General features: G+C 58.2%; 1 protein-coding gene across 5 annotated transcripts; it reads left to right on the forward strand.

The window, feature by feature from the left end:
- The first annotated feature begins 1,668 nt into the window (after positions 1–1,668).
- SPRY3 (sprouty RTK signaling antagonist 3) lies at positions 1,669–19,577 on the forward strand. 5 transcript variants are annotated; one of them, XR_001875527.1, is made up of 2 exons: positions 1,669–1,735; positions 3,719–3,750. XR_001875527.1 is itself a non-coding variant. In XM_017819180.1 (2 exons), exon 2 carries the CDS (start codon positions 13,103–13,105, stop codon positions 14,021–14,023), a length of 921 nt encoding a protein of 306 aa, XP_017674669.1. In that variant the 5' UTR covers positions 1,704–1,735; positions 13,056–13,102; the 3' UTR covers positions 14,024–19,577. The 5 variants fall into 5 exon arrangements, 4 of the variants coding, with proteins under 4 accessions (XP_017674669.1, XP_017674680.1, XP_017674653.1 ...); XM_017819180.1 differs by lacking the exon at positions 3,719–3,750 and adding an exon at positions 13,056–19,577 and having other exon boundaries at positions 1,704–1,735; XM_017819191.1 differs by lacking the exons at positions 1,669–1,735; positions 3,719–3,750 and adding exons at positions 7,190–7,385; positions 13,056–19,577.
- The last annotated feature ends 585 nt before the right edge of the window (positions 19,578–20,162 follow it).

The raw sequence follows: 20,162 nt of genomic DNA on the forward strand, positions 1-20,162 counted from the left end.
ACAGCACCTCAGGACCTTGTTCCAGGCTTTGGGAATCTTCATGTCGTGTGTGATGGGTGGACATTCCAAGGGGATTTAGGAGCTCACACCAGAGCAGGTGCCCACGGGGAGGTGGGATAGGCTGGGGGGCAGTGAGGGATGGGGTGTCAGGTGGTCCTGGCCGTGGGGCAAAGGCTCTGTCTCAGCAGAGGGAGGTGAGAGAAGGTCAGAAAAGTTTTTGCCAGGCCTGAGAGCGCTTGGGCAGGAGGGGCTGAGATAACCACCGTTATTTAATTTATTTTTTCTAAATAAAAAAAAGGAAGGAAGTTAATAAATAATGTAAAGTGGAGAATGCATTAATGAAAGGGAGAGAGAGGGAGAGAGAGGAAGGGACAGGGCAGAGTGAGAGTGTGGGGAGGGGGGGGGAAGATATTCCTGCCGGTATCGATTGGATATGATTACATTAGAGCTATCAAATATTCATACTACATTCCACAAGAGGTCATTGTGTGTGTTTTTCCAATTTAGCCCTGCCTTGGCGCAGGGAGTAGGCTCTGGGGTGGGAAAAGGGCTGTGAACATGGCTCCAGCCCCCGGCCCCGGGGCTGCCCCCTCCCCTGACCACAGGGATGTCACCACAGGGATGTCACCACAGGGATGTCACCACAGGGATGTCACCCACCAGGCACGGTCCAGGTGGGATGTGGGGCTGGGAGTAGGTGGAGAGGGGGTGCCAAGGGGATGTGGGGGGGGACGCTGAGCTGGCTGCTGACCCTGAGGGTCCTTCACAAAGCCCCTGAGGGCTGTGGATCCTGTGCAGACACAGCAAGTGGGGGGACACGTTTCTCCTCCCTGGCAAACACTTCTGTTCCCTCCCTGGCGAGCCCCGGTGAGCTCCGGGGTGGTGGTCACTCTTTACTGGCTGCTCGAAGCTGTTCCTTACCCTTAATGGAACATTTTAACTGGGACGTCCCTTTGCCAGCTGGGAAGGGTCAGCCGAGGCCACGGAGCCAGGCAGGAGGGGGATGAGATGCCGTGTGGATGACAGTGTGGCAGCTCTCCCGCCGCGGTGCCCATCTGCCAGGGCCTCCGTCCCTCCCTCCGCACTGCCCGTGCCAGCCGGGATCCTCACCCAGGACAGAACCACACGGGACAGGGACCAACAGCACCAGCGGTCCCGAATCAGGGGCTTCAAGGACACAACTCTGCGGGGTCTGGAGAGAGCGCTCGGGGTGCAAACCCACCCCCGGCGATCCGTCACCCCGAGGAGGTGGCAGGGAGCTGCTGAACGATTCTTTTTCCACTCAAGGCACTTCCTTTGCCCGTGCCTCAGTTTCCCTGCACCTCCAAATTCCCACAGCATCACCAGGGCGCTGCTGCCAGCCCCCAACCCCCAGCCCCGGTGGCTGTGCCGAGCCCCCGCTGCCCCAGCACGTCCCCGGGCGCTGGGAGCCAGCGCTGCCTTCTCTCCTTACATTAATAAAAATTTTACAGCACGGTGGCAGGAAATGCATTTTCAGTTCATCTGCTGCAGCTATTAGATTACCAGGAAATGGCTGCCTGGACGGCAGCCAGGGCTCCGATTGGCCCCGTTGCAGGGAGAAGGCGAGCGGAGCACCGGGATGAGCGGGTGAGACCAGACCCCATCCCCCTGGATGGTGTGCCAGGCTGTGCCCAGCGGCTCTGCCCGTGTGCTGGGGGACGGCTGTGAGGCTCCCTGGGGAGGATGGTGGTCCCTGCTGCCTCGGGAAGCTGGGGTGAGCAGGGGAGTTGTCTCCTGATGAACCTCTGCTCAATCCTAAGAGCAGCTGAGCCCAGATAGCCACAGCCTCTGCTGCGCTGGGACCAGGGAGAAGTGGGAGATTTGGGGCTGGGCGGGAAATTTGAGGCTGGGACCAGGTAGAAGTGAAAGATTTGGGGCTGGGACCAGAGACAAGTGAAAGATTTGGGAATGGGATAAGGGAGAGGTAGGAAATTTGGGACTGGGACCAGGGAGAGATGAGAGATTTGGGGCTGGGAGCAGGGCAAATGGGAAATTTGGGGCTGGGACCAGAGACAAGTGAAAGATTTGGGAATGGGACAAGAGAGAGGTAGGAAATTTGGGACTGGGACCAGGGAGAGATGAGAGATTTGGGGCTGGGAGCAGGGCAAATGGGAAATTTGGGGCTGGGACCAGAAACAAGTGAAAGATTTGGGAATGGGACAAGAGAGAGGTAGGAAATTTGGGACTGGGACCAGGGAGAGCAGGAAATTTGGAGCTGAGACCAGGGAGAGAGGAGAGATTTGGGTCTGGGATGAGGCCAAGTGGGAAATTTGGGGCTAGGACCAGGGAGAGGTGGGAAATTTGAGGCTGGGACCAGGCAGAAGTGAATGATTTGGGGCTGGGACCAGGTAGAATGGGAAATTTGGAGCTGATACCAGGTACCAGTGAAAGATTTGGGGCTGGAACCAGGGAGACAGGAAAGATTTGGGGCTGGGACAGGGAGGGTGCATGCACTGAGTGCAGCAAGTGTCTGCAGGGGTTGGTTCTTCCAAGCTGTGGGATTTTTGGACCACCAAGCTGGACTGGAGTCAAGTGGAACACGGGAAAGAGTTAAACTTGTGTTGTCTGGAAAAGAGCCGGGAGGATGGGGCAGGTGCTGGCTATAAATACCTGTACCTGCCTCGGAGGTGGCAGAGCTAATGAAGGGAGGGAATTGTGAGCAGCCCCTCCGAGGAGGGGGAGCCAGAAGAGGAGGGGGGGCCAGTAGCTGCAGTGGCTCCGTGGGCCCTGGGGAGGGAGGGATGGGGTTTTTAGGGACATGGTTTTTAGGCTAGGCAGGGCTTTAAGGAGAGCCCTCTTAGAGGTGACTGTGCCTGAGTGCTGGCACTGGTCTCTACAGGGTGGGACAATTTTGTGCTGGCATGCTCAGTTCACCCCCTGAGCCCAGCCCAGCCACAGGCCCTGGGATCATTTTCACAATCCTGGAATGATCCTGGGATCATTTGCACAATCCTGGAATAATCCTGGGATCATTTTCACATCAACATCAGGTACAAAGTGCAGCATCTTCCTTCGGTGGAGGTGCTACCCTGGGGTGGCAGGTGGTCCCTCTTTTCAGGGTGTTCCTCAGAGCATCCTGGGCTCTGAAGGGATGCTTGAGGATCCAGAGGGATGCTCCAGACTCCCTGCCTGTGCCTGGCAGTATCTCGGGGGGCTCAAGCACTCTCTGCTTGCCCAGCCTCCACCCTGGCTCGGGTGCAGGATGCTGTTTTTGGGAAGGAGGTGACCCCAGCCCTCCAATCCCCAGCCCTGCCATGGTGACATCATCTCCGGGACCGGAGCAAAGAAGACACCTGGGAAATGAGGGATGGTGAAGAGGGAAGGCGAGGGATAACAGGACGGGAGCAAGGAAGGGAGCAAAGTGTGGGGAGAAAGGAAGGTCTGAGCCTTGCCGAGGTTTATTAAAGTTTAAGAGAACAGAAACCCTGGTTTGCGTGGAGGGGACCGGCTATTTTTAGCGGTGGGTAGGATGTCAGCTCTGAAAATAGCCTGCTACCAGATCCTAATGAAATCCTCTCTTTGGCTCTCACCCGGAGCGAGTTTGGAGGGGGAGGATCGCAGTCACACCCGCAGCCGAGGAGCTCCTGACATTCACAATGACTCGCCTGGTTTTTTCTTATTTATTTATTTAATTTTTTTTCTCCTTCCCCCTCCGGTTTCTCCTATTCTTCGCCCGGCTCTGCCTTACGCCGAGCAGAGGAGTCACCAGCCAAAAAAGTGAATGCGGGGGTGGCGCTGCTTAGCTACGGCCAAATCCCAGCAGCATGTGACCAGGTTGGCAATTTAATACGGAGCCCTTCTCCCCGGCACACGCGCGCTCGAGTTAAAGTGACATTGAAACGGGGACTCAAAGTGCTGGAGGCAAAGAAATTGGGGGGAGATGCCTCCCCCCACCCCACCCCACCCCCTTTCCATGCCTGGGCAGAGAGGTTTGTGTCGTGGGGCTTGGTGGGGATTGGGAAAGGTGGTACTCAGGTGAGGGAGGATGCTCGGGGCAGGTAGGTGGGCTTGGAAGGGAGCAAGAGGTGGGAGAGCTGGTGGAGCAGGTGGTCTGCAGAGAGCTGAGCACCCCGGGGCATCAGCAGGGGAGATCCCAAGTGTACATGGGATACCTGGGACATGTGGGATACCTGGAGCACGTGGGATACCTGGTGCATGTGGTGGAGCCCAGTCCAAGACTGCCGGGAAGCCTGAAGAAGACCTGGATCAGTGGGGGGTGACTGCTTCCAGGAAAGATCAGGGACCACACAAGGAGCATCACAGGGATCACAGGGCAGAGAATCCATGGAAAGAGAAGTCCCTGAAGGCTTGGGGGCAGAAGAGACACTTGTTGGAGCATCACATCCTCATCAAAGGGGGGATGAAGGTGCCACACAGGCACAGGCTGGGTGAGGAATATATGTCTTGTAGATACAGAGTGAGACTTGGCCAAAGGACCAGTGCTCTGAGGGCTTTTTTGGGGATGTTCAGGGTCTGGAAGGTGCAAACCCTTTGTCACTTGATCCCCAGATGGGTGCAGCAGTGGGTTTTGGGTGGGCAAATACACATCACCCCCCCATGGCACCCCAGCCAGGCCAAAGACAGCCCAATCCTGATGGGAACGAGAAGCCTTCACCTCCATGCCCTTTGTCTGCGAGGGATCCAGCTGCAGAGCTCTACTACAGGCACCTTCCAGGTAGCTGGAAAAGGGAGTTAACAATTTTCCCATTTTCCAGTGAGGATATGCCTGTATTGACCATCCCCTGGTGTCTCTGTGACTGGTTCATCATCTCTTCACCTGCCTTGCTCAGGCTCCTCAGTAGCTCAGGGTTGGGGTCTCACCTTTGGAGTCACATCTTTGCTCTGGTTTCTGTGCTGGGAGGGGGATGTGGTTTTGGGCAGGGACCTTGTGGGGGACAAACATGCTTTCTGTGGATGTGCAGGGAGCCCATCAGTCATGGAATGTCAGACTGGTTTGGGTCGGAAGGCAATTAAAGATCCTCTAGTTTCAACCCCCTACAGGGACACCTTCCACTAGCCCAGGCTGCTCCAAGCCCCATCCAACCCGGCCTTGGACACTTCCAGGGATGGGGCAGCCACAGCTTCTCTGGGCAACCCATGCCAGGGCCTCCCCACCCTCACAGGGAAGGTGTCTCAGGCTGGGACACCCCAGTGCTTGGCTCTCACTGTACACAAAGGGACACGGAGAGGGAAAAAAATCCCAGCTGCCATTCCGTGCCCCTCGGGACGGGTTGAGGTGCTGGGTACCTGCTCACCCTGGGCACCGGATGTTGCCCCCCGAGACAGCTCCTCCTGCCTGGGCACGGAGCCGGATCCATCTGCATCAATGAGTCAGCAGGACCCACTTAACACTTCCCCAGCAGGATCTGCTCCTCTCTCCCGACAGAATGGGCAGCTCTGGCAGGCTCTGGCAGCGTGTTACGATCTCAGCTCATTAAGGGACGCATCCTGAGCGCTTTATTGATGTTTTATGCTGCCTGGCTCCATCTTCAGAGGGAAACTCTCATTGCAGTCAATGACTACACCTCCGGGCGCTGCGGGCTGAGCTCGGAGCTCTGGATCCGGCTCCCGGAGAGGCCGGCTCAGCTCCGGCGGCTGTGGAGCTGCATCCCTGCAAACCGTGGTGTTTGACTCCAAACCGGCCAAGAAACGCCTCAGGGCCAGGATCCCGGCAGGGCGCTTTCTTTCCAGGGACTAGGGAATGTTCAGAAGGAAAACACAAGGAAGGGGTTGTTTTTTTTTCCTTACTTAACTCTCTTTCTGCGCAAAGGAGCTGCACGACAGGGAAGGGAAATGATGTTTCCTCTCCCCCAGCGCTGCCGTCTGTTCAACCGGAGCCCGGTGGGTGGGTGTACCTGGGCTCCTCCTCCTCCCCGCAGCGTGTTGGGAGCCACATGTCCCCCACTTCGGGAACATCACAGTCCTTTAATAAGTTCCCCGGCGCTCGCTGCTGCTTCTAAAAAGCTCGTGGCACTGTCTGGCTTCAAGTGGCTTTTACATAATCCAGACTGTCAGGCTAGATGAGCATCACGGTCCCTTCTGGCCCTAAAATCTGTGAATCTCCGAATTAGAGGGCACCAGCACCTCCTTGTTTCTGGCTGATTGAATCAGGGGAATTGCGTGTTCTCTTTCTCCTCTCCCCTTTTTTCTCTCCCTCCCCTGCATCATCTTTAACTGGAGGTGAATTACCCTCCCCCTGAGCCCAAGCTTGGCAAATAGCATCAGGACAGATCAGACATCCTGAGCCTTGCTCTGGAATATCCTCCTCTCCACTGCCCACTCCCAGGCCGATTCCCAGCAGTGAATTGTCCAGCTGCGGGCACAGGCAGGGCTGGAGGTGGTGTGGAAAACGGTGCCGAGCAATCCTGGTTGTTTTAAAATCACAACTAAGTTCTCCAGGTTCCAGACTGAGCTCGCTTGGATTTGTAAGCAAGGTGTGGATCTAAAGAAACACTTTTGGGGAAGAGAAAGGAAAGCCAGTGACCCTCCATGTTTTTTGGGGTGTTTGGGATGTGCAGGGGGAGTGGAAGGAGAAAAGTGGGGAGGAATTGCTGGTGACCTGTGGGGATTGTTGGGGATGGGGGTTCCCCAAATACAGGGATCTGCAACAGGAGCTGGGAAGCTGCTGAGCAGGCTCAGCTGGAGTTGGGAATTCCGGGATGTGCTGCTGCCATCTCGATGCCGGTGTGTCCCAAGCAGGAGATGCTCTGACAGCCTCACATATAAGCAGGACACCCAGGACCTGCTTCTCCCCATCCCTTTGGGCAGGACCACAGGGGGCATTCGAGGGGTTAAAGGTGGCAGATTCCAATTGGGATGAGCAGTGAAACCAATCCAAAAGGTGACCTGAGAGGAGTTGGGATAGCTGCAGGTAGAGGCTGAGGAGGAGCAGAGGCAGCAGCGTGGGGCACAGCGTGGCTCAAGGGAGGGCTGTCCAATCCCCCACTCCCACACACCCTGCACAGGGAGACAGCACCAGAAACCTGCACGAGTCTCACACCTTCCTCTGCCACAGCTCAGCAGGGGAGAACCACAGCCCTCTCCCAACAGCCAAACCCCCTCCGAACCCTGCCAGGTGCTCAGTCCCAGACCCTTCCTTTGGGAGCGAAGTTTTCCTGCTTTGCAAACGCCCTCTGGTTCCCAGCCCTCCTCTCGAGCGCTGCTGCGGTCAATAACTCACCAGGAGGCTGCTATTCTCCCTCCGCTTCCCACCCTCCCACTCCTCCCGGGAGCTCCGCATTCATGCCTTTTCGGCCCTCCCTCGGCAGCGAGTGAGGAATAAAGCGGCGCGGGCTGAGCACGACGCGGGCTGCGCTGGGATGCTGGGAGCCAGCGAGGGAAGCCTGAATCACCAGCACCTCAAGGTGGGAGTGAGAGATTTGGGCTGGGAGAAAGGGACGACATCACACGTGCTCCCCCCGGGAGTCAGGTGCTCCCAGCCAGCTGGCAGTCCCTGGGAATTGGGCAGCTCGGATCCTTTCTGTGCCTTTAAAGACGGAGCTGAGGGCGATGGGGAGAAGAGGAGGGGCCGGTGGGAGTGCAGAGGGATGCAGCCTGAAGGCTCTGAGCTGGAGCCGAGGCTGAGGGATGCTGTCAGGGACTCGTTCCTCTTGGAGAAACTCCTGGAGGAGCATCCCTAGTGGGATCCCATGGAGATGGAGAAATACTCGGCTCAGCTGGCCATCGTGTGGGACAGTGGAGTCACTGGCCCCAGATGGGGAGGATTCCAGTGCTTCTGTTGGCATCAGCTGGGAGGGAGCCCCTGAGGTCCGTGGGATCACCCTGGTTTGTCCCCATCTGTTAGAGCTGGATTTGTCATCCTTATTCCAGGTCCTTCTCTTTCCCTCATTCCCCATCCTGCTCTCACACCCTCAGATCCCGGGGACCTGTCCACCCCAGGGGTCCCGTGCTGCTGGGGACCTGCCTGAGGGCTCAGTGGCTTCAGCTTTGTGCCTTGGAGCAGGTCCTAAGCCTTCCCTGAGCTGGGATGTTGCTTCGCCCATCCAGTGAATGCTCCCAGGAAGGATGGGTGACCACTCTGGAAGCGCTGAGAGGAATGAAGGGAGGGTGGGGGCTCTGGTGGGGCCCATGGGTGATGTCCGGTGTCATCAAGGTGACCTTGTGTATTTGGGACTGGCAAATCAGGTCCAGTTTACTTACACATAGGGTTGAGGGGTGTCACAAGGGTCCCTGGTGCTCCTGAGCCGGGAAAGCAGCAAGGAGGGAGCATGCAGGGACCCAGGAAAACCTCTGGGGTGGAAGATCCAGGTCCTGCTTGGACCTTGAGTCCAAGTTTTTTGTTTCTGGGACAGTGGGATGTTTGTGTGCTGGTTCTGTGGGTTTCAGTACAGAAAAGCCCCTTTCCAGCCTCTCTGCCCTGAGTACAGGAGCTAATTTGGGTGTTGGTTTGGACTTTTGGGAAATACCAGGAACGAACGGCACCCGGGCACTCTCTGGTGCCTCCTGGGAAGAGGTGAGCTGGGAGAAGGTTGGACTTGATGACCTTAGAGGTCTTTTCCAACCTTTTTGATGATTCTGTGAGGTGACTGCCCCCGTTTCACAGCGATTTACGGATCAAGCCCAAGGTGACAGATCCCGGCAGAGTCACTCCCGGCCCTTTGCAGCCCAACCCGCCCCAGCCTTCCCACGGTATCGCACCGAGCCCAACCCATCGCGACCGTACCCGTGATGCTGATGCGTGTCCCCAAGGGGAATGCCCTGCTGGGGGGCTGTCCCGGTGGGCACGGGCGGGGGACACCGAGCCGGGAGGTGGCAGGGCCATCCCACTGGGGGCAGGAGGGGGATGCGGAGCCTGGGGCGGACGGAAACGTTTAGGTAGCGGGTGTTCGTGCCGCGGCGGGGCTGGGCGGCAGCGGCGCCTGGGGAGCGCTGCGGGGCTCTGCGGGGCCGCTAATGGGCCGAGTCCATTTCAGCGGGATGACGCCACCTGGGTAAAGCGTTAAGAGCTCCGGGAAGGCAGCGCAGAGCGAGGGGGAGCGCGATGCTCCCGGGCAGCGCCAGGTCCCTCCCTCCTCCCTCCATCCCTCCTCCTCCTCCTCCTCCTCCTCCTTCTCCTCCTCCTCCTCCTCCTCCTCCTCCCAGCCTCCCGTTCCCACCGAGCGCGGGGGCCCCCCCGCCGCTCCCGCTGCCCGCGGCGCGGGGCTCGGCTGCGGGGCCGGGGCTGCCCCGCTCGCCGCCCCGGGGCTGCCCCCGCCGCGCTCGGGCTCCGCGGGCGGATGGACCGGCGGCAGCAGCGGCGGCGGCAGCGCGGTGAGTCCGCCCGGCGCGGACACGCGTGGGCTGCGGGACGGCGGCGGAACGCGGCGCGGGGGGCGCGGGTGGGCTGCGCGGAGGGGGGACACGCGCGGGCCGAGGGGGACGAGGGGTCCCGAGCACGAGTGAGCGGTGGGGATGGAGAGTCCTGGACCGCGCGTGGGCTGTTCGCTGAAGGGACACGCGGTCCCTCGGATGCGCAGGGGCTGTGAGTGTGCAACGAAACAGAGGTTCCGTGCGGTGAGGGGGTTGGGGTCCTGGACACGCGTGGGGTGTGCGTGGTGGGGCTGGGTGTGGGTCAGAGACATGCGTGGGGTGTCCTGCACACAAACGGGCTGCGGGCACAGCGGTGCTCACAGGTCCTGGAGATGTGCGGGCTGTGTGAGTGGAGGGGCTGCGGGACAGGTCCGGGTCCGAGCCCCGCGTGGACTGCGTGCCGAGTGGGGCTGGGGGCTCAACCTTCCCATGTCATCCTGCTCCTCCCCGCAGCGCCCAGACAGGGCAAGGGGGTCCCTTTTCTCCCACTTGGCGCCCTGAGCCGCTCGCCCCCGGCTCGCATCCACCTCCAGCCTGTAAATCATTTGCTTTTACGATCCCTCCTCTGGCCCATTATCACACGAACTTTATATGTTTGGGGCTGGTGGCGGCCATAAAGCTGGCCCCGTTTCCGGGGCTGGCATGCCCGCCGGGCAGGCAGGGTGTGAGGAGCAGGAGGAGGTTGGGGGGACGCCGCCCCGGGCCCCCCCAGCCTGGCAGGTAGGCAGGGAGGGGCGCAGCAGAGCCCCGGGGATGCTCGGCACAGTGGGGCTGGGATATAGACTGTTTGCAGCCCTGGGGTCGGGCTGGAGCAGGGAGAGCTGGGAGCGAGTGGGGGGGCACTGGGCTATCATGGGGTGGGGAAGGAGGAAGAAGTGGGGTCCCATCTCCGGTCATTAAGTCCCCGTGGAGGACCCACAGATCCTCTTGGTTCCTGGAGGGACATTTGCCTCCCTCCAGCCAGTGAGTCTGGGTCCATATCTGACCCTGCACATGGGAATCACAGGTCTGGGGGTGTTGGGGCCCCGGCCCAGCGCTGGGGGTGCTTCCAGGATCTGTCTTTCCCGGGATGCTGTGTCCAAGCCCTGAGCCCAGATCCTGAGTGTCTGGCATTGCAGAGCCGACGGGCAGCTCCTCTCTCTGCCCATGTCCCCAGGGCTCCGTTCCTCCTCACGGTGTCCCTCCCTCCCACCCGAGCTTGGCTCATGGGTCTCCTCGTGCCTCCTGAGTTCCAGGTGTTGCGGAGGACTGGGAACACCTGGACTGGATCATCCCTTTGGCTGCTCTTTATCTCCCGGCTCCGCTGGCTCTGTCACAGCGGGACCCTCTGCTGCCTCTCTCTCTCTCCCTTTGTGTCTCCCCGAGGTTCAAGCTCCCCAGAACCCTCACAGGGGCCTCGCTGGCCACGTCTGAATGCTCAGGTACTGCCACAGCCCAGGTGAGCAGGGATGGACACCCAGTGTGAGCAGCTGCTGCCCGTGTGAAAACCAGCATCGTCCCTGGAATGATCCCCCTCCCCGATGGGATCCGGGCACGAGGGACATGGGAATGCACCGAGGCTTCTCCCTGCTCTCCTCTGTGTGGTCCCAGCTGCAGGCTGAGATTCAGGGGTCTGGGGGGCTTCAGGTCACCAGCCTGTGCTTTAGTAAGACCTTCCCAGGTGAGGAGCTCGGTGGCAGGAGGTGACAGCTCACAAGAGCTTTGCATCTGGTCTGTTCCCATCCTGGCTGGGTGCTCACAAACCTGCCCTGAGTCGGCCGTGCCCTCCTAATTCACCTTGGTATTGCTATGAGAGAAACGGGTGTCCAAATCACTTGGGGATGTCCTGGGCGAGAGACTCCTCACTGTCTGTGTCTCCCTGGACGGGGGATCACGTGGAGCGGGCGGCAGGTGGGCTCCGTGTGCAGGAAAACCCCAAATTTGAGCAGATCAATCACTTTTTCTTTCCGGGGAGGGGGATGGGAGAGACGAGATCTTGCTTGAACAGTCAAAGTAAGTTGCCTTTGCTTTTCCCTGCTCCTCAAGGTCAGCCGAGCTAATGAAAATCAATCTTCCCTCTGCCTCTCTCTGCTGCATGAGCAGATTCTACCTGTGGCCCCTTCACCTACTTGAAAGCGGCGGCTGCCGCGGCCGCCCCGTCCTGCTGACCGTGGGCAGCGCCGGAGGGAGCTTCCTCCTGGAACAGCGTCTTCCTGCGGGGCCGGGCACCGCGACAATATCCGTGTCACTGAGGGATCACTCCTTTGATCTGCCAGAGGAGAATGTCCTGGGGAAGCTGGCTGTGCACGGGAAGCGGGTGTTCAATACGGAAATCTGGGCTGGAAGAGCTGGGGAGAGCTTGTGGCTGGGCTCTGGCATGAAACACGTGGTGTCTGTTCTCGGGGCGCTCCAGGGTAGCTCCAGCCGGCAGGAGTGGGAGGTTTGTGTCTCCCTCCCTCCCTTTCTCCCTCCCTCCCTCCCAAGGGCCGGGAGCTGCCTGGGTGGCAGCCCCGTGCCCACCTGCCCCTCTCCCAGCCCCGTGGAAGGTTCACCCCGGTGCTGGTGGTGAGGTCTGGCAGACGAGGGCTTGGTGATGGAGCTGATGCCATGGGATTGAACCTGCCAGGAAGGGGAGTTGTGGGACATGGAGGTCCTCCCTGTCCCATCCCACATCCCTCAAAGGTGCTGACACTCCTGGACACAGCGGGTTCTGCTGCCAGTGCTGCCGACTCAGGAAGTGCCATTTCCTGAAAACAACAGCAAAGGGCATGGCAGCAGTGTGAGGGGCAGGATGGGGCTTGCCTGCTGCCAAAGCTGCATTCCCTCGTGTCTCTGCCGGGGTTAAAGGGAAACCTGCCCTTCTCGGTGCTCCCAATGGGAGCAAATTGGCTCCCGGGCTGTGGATGGGATAACGGGATGCTGCACTCCACCAGGACTCGGAGTTGATAGGATAGTCCTGTCTGTGGACAAGTGTAGGGCTCATTTCTTGTAATTAGTTGCAGTTTCATCCCTGGAAGTGTTCAAAAAATGCGTGAATGTGGCACTTGAGGACGTGGTTCAGTCGTGAACGTGGTGGTGGTGCTGAGTTGATGGTTGGACTTGATGATCTTAGAGGGCTTTTCCAGCCTTAATGATTCCATGATTCCATTATTCTGATTTGTCACTGCTGCTGCCTAAAATTAATTCTGTTCACATTCCCCATCCCAGTGCTCCCGGGGTGTGCAGGGAATGGCAGCAGGAGGCTGCTCGGGCGTGTTGGGAACCCCAAACCTTCTCGGAGCGAGATGACATTCCCAGTTCTGCCGTGCCTCTGGATAAGTCACTGCTTCCCATTTCCCCTCCTCTAGAGAGGACCAGCATGTGTCCCTGGGGAAGGAGAGGGAGGTGCTGGGGAGGGGTGGAAAATCCTCTGGAATGACATGAGAGGCTCAGAAGCGTGGGGAGACACTGTGCCTGCCGGGTTTGAGGGGCAGATCCGACGGCCCTTTGCCCTTTGGATGCGTCCAGTCTAAGTGTTCCCAGGAGCAACAGTACTCTGGATCTGATTGTTGGAAATCCTTTTGTTCTGAGCTCTCCAGCCGGCGTTTGCCTATTGGTTTAGTCTAGTGGAAGGCGTCCTTGCCCATGGCAGGGACTTGGAACAGGATGAGCTTTAAGGTCCAACCCAAACCAGTCCAGGATTAGATGAACAAATGCCTTATAAAATGTAACAGGAATACTTTCTCTCTTCCCACCCCATCCTTTAGGATTTTTAGATGTGCCCTGATGCCGCAGGGTCTCCTGGCTCCCGGAAATGCAGCTCTCTTCCAGCGTGGCTGAACTCAGCTGTGACGAGACGATGGACCCACCCGCTGAGGACTTCCAGCAGGTCCTGTCCATTGACCAAATCCGCTCCATCCGTGCCAGCAACAACTACGTGGAGAGACCGGCGGCCTGCTTCCAGCAAGCCCGCTCCAACCCCTCCCTGGCCCAGCCACCGCACAAGCAGGAGTGGTCCCAGGACCGCCTGGTGTCTTCCACCTTCCAGGACCTGCACCGCAGCCACAGCCAACAGCACCAGATGCCGCCTTTGCAGCCACACCTGAGCCATTCCAGCACGGCCAGCTCGGTCTCCCAAAGCACCACCGCCTCCGACCAGCGCCTCCTGAGCAGCCTGACGCCCTCCCACTCCGGGCACTCCCTCATCCGGACGCAGCCCCGCGCCGGCGAGCTGAAGGCGGAGGAGTCGCCGCTGAAGGGGGGCTCGGAGAAGCCCACCCTGCACAGCGGCCACCTCTTCATCTGCGAGGAGTGCGGGCGCTGCAAGTGCGCGCGGTGCACGGCCGCCCGCAGCCTGCCCTCCTGCTGGCTCTGCAACCAGCGCTGCCTCTGCTCCCCCGAGAGCCTCCTCGACTACGGGACCTGCCTCTGCTGCGTCAAGGGGCTCTTCTACCACTGCTCCACCGACGACGAGGACACCTGCGCCGACGACCCCTGCTCCTGCGGGCCGGGGTCCTGCTGCGCCCGCTGGGCCGCCATGAGCTTCCTCTCCCTCCTCATGCCCTGCCTCTGCTGCTACTTTCCCACCCTGGGGTGCCTCAAACTTTGCCAGCGGGGTTATGACGGCCTCAAACGACCCGGCTGCCGCTGCCAGAGCCACACCAACACGGTCTGCAGGAAGATCTCCTCGTCCAGCGGCACGCCCTTCCCCAAAACACTGGACAAGCCGGTATGACCCTCCCGGCGAGGAGAAGCAGGCTTTGCTCCTCTTCCTCCCACTCCTCCTCCTCCTCCTCCTCCTCTCTCCTCCATCCCCTTCCTCCCTCAGCTCCCTCCACACTGCAGTGCTCCCCCTTACCCACCATCACCTTCTGGGAATGAGACGGGTGAGCTGAGGGTCTCCCAGGCTTCGTGACATCCTGGCTGGGTGGCCGGGGGAACTGGCACCGAGCTGGGGGAAACAGTGGTTTTGCACATGTGGGAGAGGGACAGGAGAGGCAGAGTGAGCTGTGGGTGCCCTCCCTGGCTGTATCCCACAGGGAAAGGTGACCCAGAGGGTCTTTGGGACTCTGCCCCCATGGGAAGGGTGACCAGGGGGTCCTCAGGACTCTGGTCTCAGCAGGTTTAGGAGCTGCCCCACAGTGTGGTCCTTCTCCATGGGGGAAAGAGGCAGGTCAATGTGCTCCCTGTGCAAGAGCCCCCCGGGAGCCAGACCACCTCCTCTCACTCTTTCTCCCTCTCCAGCCCTTTCCATGGGTGGCCTTTCTCCTCTCAGGTGGCTGTAGGTCCCCTTTCCTGAGGGGCTGGCGTGCTGTGGGGTCTCACCAGTGGCAGCGCCTTCCCTCCAGGCTTGGGAGCTGCTGGGAGAAGTGAGCGAGCTCCAAAATGAGGTGGCACCGTGTTTTTCTGTCTCAAAGAGGAAGGGAAGGTGTGGGAAGCTTTAGAAACCTTCTGGCAGGGGAAGGAGCTATCGGAGGCAGCCCAGCCCACTTGCTCCTGCCCGACTGCAGCAAGGGAAAGGTCCCCTCTGGGATTTGGCTGAGAACAAGGAGCTGGTTGGAAATTGCCATTCATTTCTCCAGGCCTTGGAGGGCTGCCTGGGGTGGGAGCTGCCGCCTGGCTCCATCCCACCACCGAGCAGATGCTGCAGGCACCAGCTCCGTGCTTGAATCCCAACCTGGTACCTTCCACCAGCACTGAATTCACTTTAAAAAAGCGCATGGCAAAGTCAACTGTCAGCAGCCACTGCTCCGGGGACTCCCCAGCAGGGGCTTCTGTCACCCTGCTTCGGGCTGGAGGACACGGAGAGCACGAGAGTGTGTCAAAACTGGGGACTCCGCCCTTCCCTCCCTGTGGATGTTCTGTTTGAGTCCTCACCCTGCTGAGGGTTCTGCGCGGACAACCGGGAATGGGTCTGGACCAAGCCCCGGGGCTGGGCCATCTGCAGAGCAGACGGACACCCGAATCCGGGGCAGGGCTTCGTGTTCCCTTGCTGGGATGATAATAAGCCCAACTGGTTGCTGTTGTTGGAGGGCTCCTCCTGGTCCCGAGCTCAGCCCCATCTCCACGCGGCGCCAGCTCCCCGTTGTGACCCCGCTGGCACCGTGCAGGGAAGTTTGGAGCTGGGATGGTGGCCTGGAGCTCAGCTCTGCCTGCCTGTCTCTCTTCTGAGGTGTGTGAGCACAGAGACAAGCGAATGGTTCCCCTGGAGAAACACATGCAACAGATCCCCTGGCTTCCCCAAGACCCTGCACCCAGGGCTCACCCGTTGCCTCCTCCCAGCCACCTCTTTCCGTAGAGTTCTGTGGATCTATTTTTGTACATATAAATATAACGTTAGGATGGGTAGGTCTCTTACTAATAATATTCATGATACTGCTGTGAACAGTGCCAGGTGCAAGGTTTGGCTTCCTGGTACACTTGCACATGGTGGAAAAGATGATTTCCTGGTCTGTTTATTGCTAATCCTAGACCCTTAGTTCCTAGGTCGTCGGGAGAGGGGGAAAGGCAGGTGTACGGATTGTCCAGAAGGGTCTGCTCTGCAGTGAGGGGGTGGGATTCAGTGCTGGCTGTGGGGGGAGGCAGAGGTGGACTCCACAGTGGGATTCCTCTTTCCATCCATTTGCTATCTGAAAACCATGGAGGATCGAAGCTCCCTCTGTTGCAGGGAAAAGCGGATCCAGGGAGTGATTCATCCCGTTTGGAAGCATTATTCATGAAATTCTGCGCTGGCAGTGCCTCACTCCCTTGACTCAAATGGCACCCAAACATTGAACTTGAGGTTCCCTGTGGAAGGGGGGATGAGTCCCATTCCTGGTGGGAAGTTTGGACCTGGTGGATGTCATGGACATGAGCGAAATCCTCGTCCTGATTTCACCCAGCCCCTGAGGGGTGATGTGGAAAGATCTGGCCAAAGATGGACAGCCCGCTTCCCTAAGGTGGGGGGATCTCAGGACGATGCTCTGGGACACAGAAGGATCTCCTGGCATTAGGAAGGAAGAGGGCCCCACATCCTCTGAGGCCACCCCTGATATCTGGAATTATTTGGATTTTAAAGCCATGACCTTTTCAGAGGATGCCCCGAAGGAGTGTGAATCCCCCTAAGATCAGGCCGTGTGGCAGCAGATATTAAATATGTTGCCAATGTATTTATCCATATGCCAGTAATTGCTTGGTTCCCTACTTCCAAGCCATGTTGGGGAGAGGGGTTTCCACCAAGAGGCACCTTCCTTTGGAAGGCTTGATTTGCTCTTCTATTGGTGCTGATTAAACTCCTTCTTCCTAAAAAACAGACAATATTTTTAGGGAAGAAAGGTCCCCTTTTCACTGTGGATTGGAGGAACTGTCTCCCTTGAATGAGAATGCGAAACAGTTCATTGAAACTTTTTAAAGAGAACTAATGAACAGAATTTTCCAACTTGCTCTACTTTGATTTTTTTTTTTTCCTCCTCCTTTTTAAACGGATCCCACTCGTAAATTTAGTTACCACCTCTGTATCTTTGCAATTCATTGCTTCCTCTCCTGATGGTGGAATGACTCAACATGTGAAGCTTCATCATTTTCACGGCCTCCCCAAGTCATGCGAGTGCGGGGTGACCTCCCCCAGGTGCAGGAGCTGGAGGATGAGGAGATGGCTGTCCACGGATCAGCTCCCCGGAGCCAGCTTTGCTTGGCACGGCTCTTGTAGCACATTTACCTTCAGGAATTGGTGGGAGGCCAGGATGCCTGCCAGGAGCCTTCCACCTAATGGGCTTTTTCTGGGTCAGTGCAGAAGCCCCATTTCTACCAGGGAACGGTGCCACAGCCTGGGTGAGGATGAGGAGCGTGGCCAGGGCTCTGGAATGTCTCATCTCCAAGAAATGACGAACCTGTGAGATATATTTTATGAAATATTGGACATGCAGGAAGAGAGGAATTTAAAAGCCATGTAGATGTGCACTTGGGGACATGGTTTAGTGGCGGGCTTGGCAGTGCTGGGGGATGGTTGGACTCAATGGTCTTTGAGGGCTTTTCCAACCTAAATGATTCCATGATTCTTTGAACTGGGGAGGAGGAGAAGAGCCCCAGATGGGCACTGAGGGCTGTCAGACCAGCTTTGGCTTGACTGAGGGCAGACACAAAGCTACAGGCAGGACTCGCAGGGGCTGCAGGAGTTCAGAGCTGTGGGGGCAGGTGGCTTCACCTGGGTTACTGCTCCCTGCTCCACCTGCAGTGCTCAGCACGCTCCCCTGCCTTGCTTTCAGCAGGCAGGAGAAGCTGGGATGTGCCAGAAGCTCTCCAGAGGAGGCCAGCTCTGCTTCACTGAGCTCATCTGCTGTGGGGAAAGCTGTGGGCAGCCTCGTATTCTTTCCCTGAGCTTTTCCTAACATCTTCTGACCAGATCCATCCTGCTCCCTCCCCACCTCCGGCTGCCAGACAGTTTGGTTTGCCTGCAGAGAGGACTCTGGTTCTTGTTGGGGTTGTGAGCCCCTTTCCTGCCCCACCCTCAGTGAGTCAGATCACATCTGCTCTGGGTGTTTGTTTGCAGCTGCTTGTCCCGGCAGTTGGGGTTTCTCTCTGTCCTGACGTGTCTTTTTTGGTTTTCTTTTGGGAGTGTCACATGTCGAGCCCTCTGCTCTCCCACAGGGATGGATCCGCTTCGTGAGGGAACATTTCTGTGCTCTGTGTCTCTGCTGGTCGTGGGCTCCTTTGCCAGGGAATGTGCAGGGCTGTGGGCAGATGTAGACAGGGAAAGAGATTCAGGTGCCAAAGGAGCAGGAGGCAGGAGCTGCTGAGCGGGACCTGAGCTCCCCCTGCTCCTCTCCCCATCCAAACCTCCAAAGCTTCATCCACACAAGAGGTTCTGCTGGGGTTTGTTCCTGGCTTCCCTTGGTCCCACTCCCCTCCTTCCCCACTGGCAAATCAGTCCCAGCACAGGTGAGGAGGGCTCATGGGAACCAGGCTGGAGTCTCCCTCCCATCCCAGCTCCCAAACTCTCCTGGTGGAGGGGCAGGAGCGGTCCTCAAGAGAGAGAGATGAGCCAGGAGTGAGGGGAGCTGCCGTGGGATTTTGCACAGGGAATGAGCCCACTGTGCCCCAAACTCAACACTCCCAGCACCCCTGTTAGTTCCCTCTGTCTCTGGCCTTTGGGTGCTTTTAGGCTGGAAAAAGCTGGGAGGCCTTCAGGTCTGATGTTTGTGATCAGCATGTGACAAGGGCTGTGCCCCCATCCCAAAGCCCATCCTTGGTCTCTAACAGGATCCAGCTCAGGTTTGTCTCTTCCAAGGAGCCCACGGAGCCCAGGCCTGCAGGATGCTCCCAGCAGCTGGACACACCTGGCCCAGGTGGGCCAAACCTGAGCTGGGACCTCTTGGGGCTCAGTCTGCTTGGGGGGATTGCCCCGTGAGCATCGGGATCTCCTGCAAACTCTCTCCCAGAGTCAGGGTGGGAACTCGTGCAGGTGGGATCTGTTCTGCTTGGGGTGGCATTGCAGAAGAATCCCCTGAGGGTAGAGTCCAGGGTCTCCAGTCCCCTTGGAGGGGACTGCAGGCAGAAGAGGGATGTTGGGTGGATGGGAAGAGATCACACACCTCTGTGGGGCAGAGGGGAAGCGGGGCGGGGTTTCCTGGTGGGTCTCTGTCCTGCTGCACCCCAAAGGGCTGGACCAAACCCCCCCTGGAGAGCTGGGCTCTGGGAGAGGAGGGTTCTCAGCCCTCTGTCCTAAGGTGTGTGATCATCCCAGAGCTGGTTCCCGCCTTCCCTGCAGAGCCCCTGTCCCCCTTCCCCTCCCTCTCTCCCCGTCCCCATCCGTTCCCTCGGGATGCTCTATGTCCTCCTGCCTCCCCAGGTGTCCTCAGCACAAAGTTCTCCTTGGAAGATGCATCACCCTGGGCTTCACAGGAGAGTCTCCTACCTGGAACTGAAGGCTCTAATCCTATATTTATGGGTACACAAATGTTCTGTACAGTGTGTAAAGATCCCTCCCCCGGCTCTCTCCATTCGGGCTCCTTTCTATAAGGTATAATATATGTTTATAACCCGATGACTGGTTTTTTTGACAATAATACTCTTGTACCTTTTAAGAGAAAAAAAAATAAAAAAACCAAAGTATTTATTTGAAAAGTTTATTTTAAAGATAAGAAAAAAAAATAACCTATTTATTTTACTGCACCCTCTTCTGTTTGGTTTCCTTCTCTTGCAAAGCTGATAACTGTTACAGAACCACTGCTGAGACGAAAGAAGTGATTCTATGGTGGCTTCACAAGCCCACTTAGAGCAACTATTCAATAAAAATATATATTAATTTTGAACCTGGTCTCATTCCTGTCTCTGTGGTTGTGGGGACATGGCCCAGGCTCGCTGCTGGGGGGTACTGGGGGGCTGGGCTGGGACTGACATTTGGGGGGACCATTTTTAGCTCCATCAGGGTTCGCTTGGGAGATTTCTCCTGATGTTCAAACCTCGAAAATCTCAGCATGGGCTTCCCCGCTGTGGCTGTCCCACATCCTCGAGGAAGGGCTGGCTCCTGTGGCAAAGGGCAGGAGCAAAGAGGGAGGGACTGAGGTAAGAAATCCCTGACACTGGAGGGGGTCTCAGTCCCTCCACAGACTCCCACACATTCCCAAAGGCTCTCCTACTGCCAGAAGAGAGGGATTGATGCCACAGGGTGATGCAAAGGAGGAGCTGCAGCTGGGACCTGGCTGTCTCTTCCCACCAGCTGCAGAAGGCACCTTGGAGGTGGGTTTAGCCCAAAATGGAAGAATCTGGGCCACAGCACCAGCAGTTGCTGGGTCAGGCTGGTGCCTCTGCTGTCTCTGTGCACATCACAGGCCAGTGGTTCACAAACTGCTGCGGGTACAGAGCCCAGACACTTCTGCCTGGTGTGAGGGTCTGTT

The sequence above is a fragment of the Lepidothrix coronata genome, unplaced genomic scaffold, assembly GCF_001604755.1.
Source record: "Lepidothrix coronata isolate B3197 unplaced genomic scaffold, Lepidothrix_coronata-1.0 Scaffold2, whole genome shotgun sequence".
NCBI lineage: Eukaryota > Metazoa > Chordata > Aves > Passeriformes > Pipridae > Lepidothrix > Lepidothrix coronata.